The sequence below is a fragment of the Papaver somniferum genome, chromosome 9 (assembly GCF_003573695.1).
Source record: "Papaver somniferum cultivar HN1 chromosome 9, ASM357369v1, whole genome shotgun sequence".
Lineage (NCBI taxonomy): Eukaryota > Viridiplantae > Streptophyta > Magnoliopsida > Ranunculales > Papaveraceae > Papaver > Papaver somniferum.
Window position 1 is genome coordinate 75,931,951 of NC_039366.1, and position 5,936 is coordinate 75,937,886.

The 5,936-nt window shown below is 37.9% G+C and overlaps 1 protein-coding gene across 1 annotated transcript; it reads left to right on the plus strand.

The window, feature by feature from the left end:
* Window positions 1-2,115: 2,115 nt before the first annotated feature.
* Window positions 2,116-5,650, plus strand: LOC113310111 (O-fucosyltransferase 20-like). The gene is made up of 6 exons (XM_026558683.1): window positions 2,116-2,833; window positions 2,926-3,094; window positions 3,484-3,573; window positions 3,742-4,025; window positions 4,128-4,386; window positions 4,952-5,650. Exons 1-6 carry the CDS (start codon window positions 2,208-2,210, stop codon window positions 5,183-5,185), a joined length of 1,662 nt encoding a protein of 553 aa, XP_026414468.1. The 5' UTR covers window positions 2,116-2,207; the 3' UTR covers window positions 5,186-5,650.
* Window positions 5,651-5,936: the final 286 nt, after the last annotated feature.

A 5,936-nucleotide genomic window follows, 5' to 3' on the forward strand; every position in this document is an offset into this window, starting at 1 on the left:
TTTTGATTGAGCAATGGGAAGAGATTGATGCTCATAGTGCCTGTGATTGATTGTTCTGTCAAAAGACAGTCAATGCTAGGGGCAAACTAGTGAGCAAATTAGTTTTCCTCCCATTCTAAATGTATGCATAGGATTTTCAACTCAACCTAGGATCACACTGCTTGGCTAGGACACAAAGGTGGATTCTAAGCCCTTAGCTTAGCCACAATCCCTTTTACAGTCACTTAATTTCAGTTCTATTTTGTTCCCTGCTAAATTTACCTTCCTTCACTGTTTTTCTTGCAATTTATAGCTGTTGTGCACTGAAATCAGTGCACAAACTCCCCCTTCCCTTGGCTTACAGCCTTGATTCCCTGCTATTGTTATTTTATATCCTCCGCCATTTAATCTTTGCTATGCTGCCATCGTGTGTTAACTGCTTTGCTTTGTTAACTGTTTTAGTTCTTTGTTTCACTGCCTTCATCCATCACTGCTCACTGCCATAGTGCCTTGTCTCCATTGCTAGCTTAGGAAAACTTCTTGTATGCTCCCACTCCCTGTGGACTAACCCCTACTCATCCCTATACTATAAAGCTTGGCCTTGTATACTTGCAAGATTTGTGTGCAACCCCATTTTCACACCATGATACAAGAGATGATTGTGGCCATACTTGATGAAGGGATTTGCATTCCATTCCTTTGTGCTCATACTTCCTATCTAGTCGTTCGACTAGGCATGTACCAATAGCGCATTGGGTAAGAAATATCGGTATCCAAGTTAGCGGAGCTTGCATAAGCCTAAGGAAAGTATGGCATGAGCCTGATTGATGCACCCTTGGCACGAGCAAGATCAATGCACGCTTTCAGCAATGCCTAAGTTAAGTAAGGAAGCTGGAATATGCTTACAATGACCGATAAACAAGTTCAAGGCATGTATTATAGATAGAAAGGACTCGAAATCCCGTGATGCATGAAATAATGCATCTGCATTAGTCTATATAATCTTAATCCCTTCACAGAACATGGATAAGTTGGAACGACGTGGAAGCTAAGACTAGCTGCATCATGCTTGTCGAGCATGCTTACAATGACAAATGAACGTACATTTACCTAGCGCGATGAAAAGTTTTAAGGCACGGTTAATGGCATCAAAGTGACGCATTTGGACAGTTATGCCCTACACACCTAGTGTGCCAGACGTAATTTTCCGGTCCATCATATACGCTCACGAATGATGAATAAAACATGTACTCCGTTGAAACTATTTTTTTTATTTAAAAAATAAAAAATATAATTGATTTTCAACCAAAATTAACCGCCAATAAAAAGCCAAAATGTGCATCCGGAATTTAGAAGGGCGTCCGGATTTAGACTCCTCGGCCACGAATAAAAACCTGTCAAGTTCGAGTTCGTGGTACCAAATTTTATCGGGTAAAAAATAACAATGACAAGGGAAAGATTAAACACGTAAATGTTAGAATACAGTATAAAGGAAGGAACCATAATCGAATTATGGACTGACCAATGGTCTACCTTGGTGAGAGCGATGAAGAGTATGGGAGGTAGGACCACATATTTGAGAAAGGGAAGACAAACAAAATGGAATTTTATAATAATTGTGTGATACTTGCGAATGAGAGAAGAGGGCAGAAGCTGTCCTTGAAAGAGAGTTGTGAGTGGGATGGCGGCAGGTAAGTCTATGCTGGCACTTCGAAACACCCCCCTCGTCTCTCTTTCCAGCTGTCAGTGTAAAAGATAAAGGAAACAAACATTGAACAGAAGCTGAGAGAGACGGACTGACTACTATACTAGCCTATAGACGACCACCTACAAATTAAATTAATGAAACATAGGTGATGAGGTTGTTTATGTGTCCTAAGTCAAACCGATAACCGAGATTTAAGAACCCCTTATCCAAAAGCAGTCTCCTGATAAAATCCCCCAGCCATTTTTCCACACGGAACGGAAGATTCAGAATTTCAAACTAATAAGCTCCAAGTAAACATCACGATGTACTGTTCAACTAGATTACCTACTAAATAAATAAATAAATAAATAAAATCAAGCTCATTATTTCCAATTCCCCTAGTTTTGGACTCTTTCTTGCCTTCTTATCTCATATTAATACCCCCATTCTCTTTCCCTCCCCTGCACTATTCTCCTCTCTTTCTCTTTCTTTCTAAGCCTTTTTTTCAAAGTACAGAGAAACCTTATTGGAAGGTTTAAAAATGGCGAAACCAAAGAACTACGGCAACAATACTAAGTTAGCTTATATATCAGTTCCATCTCAGATCATAAGTTCAGCTTCATCTTCTTCATTACAATCTTTATTATTATCTCCTAAAAAATCATCTAAAAACTCAAATAACAGTAGATTATTTAGTACTAGTAGAACAAACCCTAGATTTTGGTTTTTTCTTTTGTTCTTCTTATCCTTCTTTGGAATGTTAATGATGTGGTTGAATCTTGATACTTATTTAGTTCCATTCTCACCATACCCATGTTCTCAATCTCAATTTACATCATCTAAAATCACTGTTACTGATCAGAACTCATATTTAGTTTCATCTATTGATCAAATTGATGAAGAAGATGATACTGTTGATGACGATAAAATGTTTTGGGAACAGCCTAATGGTTTAGGTTATCGTCCATGTCTGGATTTCAGTAAAGAGTATAAAAGCTCTAGTATTGAAGTTGTGAAAGATCGGACAAAGTATTTAGTGGTTGTTGTTGCTGGAGGAATGAATCAACAAAGGAATCAAATCGTTGACGCAGTTGTGATTGCGAGAATTCTTGGTGCTGCTTTGGTTGTTCCGATCTTACAAGTCAATGTAATCTGGGGTGATGAAAGGTAAAGATTTTGAAAAAAATTCATAGACTAATATCAAAGTCAAAAATTAATTTTCTTGTTTATCTAATTTTGTATTTTTGGGTTTGGTGCAGCGAATTTTCTGATATATTTGATCTGGAGCATTTTAAGAAAGTTCTCGCCGATGATGTGCGCATAGTTTCATCACTACCATCAACACATTTGATGTCAAGACCTGTTGAGGAGAAGAGAACTCCACTCCATGTTTCCCCTCAATGGATTCGTGCACGTTACCTTAAGCGAGTACGTATAATCTTACTAGTTTTGTGATGTATGAAGCTTGTAGAACAACAATCCATCTCTTAACTTTTCAGGAAATTTTGTATTTCTAGTTTCAATTTAAGTCAAATATGGGGTTTGGAATATAGTTGCTATTTCCAGTTGTTTAATTGAGGGAGTTAAGTTACTGAAAATGTTTTTTCTAGTTGCGGAATGGATCAAATTTGGTCTTTTAGGAGCTTTACTCAACTGGTAGATTTTGAGGTCTTTGCCATTTTTAGCTGTAGTTAAATGATAGTGTAGTAATTGGTAATTTGAGGTTTGATCAATCCCTATTATTAAATTGGTCAGGTAGAAGCTCTCGAGGATAACGATTGCTCTAGATGTTAATGAATTTCTTATGCATTTTGCAGATGCACAGAGAAGGTGTTCTACTCTTGCGTGGACTTGATTCTCGTCTCTCTAAGGATCTTCCGTTGGATCTTCAGAAGCTTCGATGCAAGGTACTTTTTGGATTAAATCTTGTTCTTACTTCTTACTTCATTTTTTATTGAAAAAATTTATGTTAGCATTAGGTGATATTAAGTAGCGGAGAAAATTAGCTTAGAGTGTGGCAGATTAGTTTGTTTTTCTTGATTGTTGAATCTGATTTCCTTTTTGAATCACTCTAGGTGGCGTTTCATGCGTTGAGATTTTCACCACCAGTTTTAGAACTTGGAAACAAGCTTGCGGAGAGGATGAGGAGCAAGGGACCATATGTAGCTCTTCATTTAAGAATGGAAAAGGATGTTTGGGTGAGAACGGGTTGTCTACCAGGCTTGAGCCATGAGTATGACGAAATTCTCCACAATGAAAGGAAGTTGCGGCCTGAGCTTCTCACAGGACGATCAAACATGACTTATCACGATCGCAAACTTGCTGGGCTCTGCCCCTTAAACGCATTGGAGGTTACAAGGTATAGACATAAGCCTTGGTTACTTTACTTAAAACTAGTAGTGTTTACTGTTTTTTTTTTCATGTTGCCCCAAACCTAATTAATTTTTGTTGCTTGTTTTAGGCTGCTAAAAGCTCTGGGAGCTCCTAGAAGTGCTATGATATATTGGGCAGGAGGGCAACCTTTTGGTGGAAAAGAAGCCTTGCTGCCTCTAACAAAAGAGTTCAGTCATTTCTATAATAAGGACGACCTTGCATTGCCGGGTGAGCTAGAGCCATTTGCAAAAAAAGCATCCCTTTTGGCAGCTCTGGATTATATAGTTTCTGAAGATAGTGACGTTTTCATGCCATCTCATGGGGGAAATATGGGTCATGCAATTCAGGTATGTGATACATCTCTATCATTATTAGGAGATTGTTCTTGCATCAGTGAGAGCTAGACTCGTACCAGCCAAAGAAAATTCCAATTAGTCTCAGTTGGTTGTTTGAGAACCAAGTCAAAAAACTGTTAAGACAGCAGTTGAAGCTAAGCATATTAGTAACTACACAATCAAATACTTTTCCTGTTTCTTGTCTGGAATAAATAGGCAGACCTCAAGGGCATTTCACGTTGTTCAGCAATGCCTATAAGTCTGAGTCGTTTCTCAGCAGGTTCACATATAGAGAATGTATGGTTACAACTCAACAGTGCACCTTTTTGTTGTAATCTGATTCCCAATAGCAAGCTTATATAAAAAGTGGCACTCCTACAGCCAACTAGAGATCCCTTGTTGGACACCCTTGTTCTAATCAAAATTTGGTCTGAATTTCCTTTGTAGTAAATTCGTCTAAAAAAATCTAAGATTTCTGTGCTGTTGAAGTTTTAGTAGTTTACGTGCAGTGCTCAAGATATTCCACGTTATTTTCTCTCTTCACATTTCTAACTACTTACTTCATTCTTTGTTACAGGGGCACAGAGCTTACGCAGGCCACAAGAAGCATATCACCCCGAACAAAAGACAAATGCTACCGTACTTCCTCAACTCATCTCTCCCAGAACCTGAATTTAAGAGGATAATAAGAGAGCTACACCGTGAATCATTAGGGCAACCAGAACTCAGGACTAGCAAGCAAGGAAGAGATGTAACCAAGTACCCTGTCCCAGAGTGTATGTGCACCGACTCGAAAACAGAAACCTTCTAAAAGAATCAAATATCAGAGGTTTCCCAAGAAGACTAATCAAAGCTGAGTTATTCTGTGTATGAGAATGCTAATGATGCTTTAACCTATCAAGGTTGGTCCCCTTCAAAATCTGGCAACTGAAGTCGAAACTCTATGTAAACAAATGCCAGAATCTCTGATCGGCCTTCAGAGACAAGTCCAAGGTACTTCTGGAAGCCCATCTTTCAACTACCTTCATGACATATGAAGACAGATTAGTGGAGGTACAACTTATGATCCCATTTGATGATAAGGTCTTTTTGTTGTATGTATAAATAAAATAGCACCATCCAAAAGTATTTTTAGATAGTAATAATTGATCCATTCTTTTTTGAGAGAAAAGTTTTCTTTGTTTGGAGGGAAATCATTTGATCATTCTTTTTAATTGAAAGTGAATGTAAATATATTTATATCAAATACTTTGTATAAAGAAAGTAATCCTCTAAATGATGTGTCGCACTCTGATTCTGGTCCATACAAAACCTACCACATATTTTCTTTCCCCCCTCCTCTGATTGCGTTCTTTTTATTTTTTCCTTTCTATGAAATAAATAATTCAAAGTATAACATAAAGAACTACTAATTGTGCAATTCAAAGAAAATCCAATGATGATGTATATCCCATCCAATTGACCAATTCCCTCCCTTGTTTCCTCTCTAAACCCTTGGAATGCAGCAACAGATCATTATATGTCTGGAGTGTACACAACAGTCAACACTCGACGGTTTGAGT

Coding starts and splice junctions, on each gene's coding strand:
- LOC113310111 (XM_026558683.1), top strand. CDS start 2,208: ATGGCGAAACCAAAGAACTACGGCAACAATACTAAGTTAGCTTATATA. Junction 2,834..2,925: donor GTAATCTGGGGTGATGAAAG/GTAAAGATTTTG, acceptor GGTTTGGTGCAG/CGAATTTTCTGATATATTTG. Junction 3,095..3,483: donor GTGCACGTTACCTTAAGCGA/GTACGTATAATC, acceptor TGCATTTTGCAG/ATGCACAGAGAAGGTGTTCT.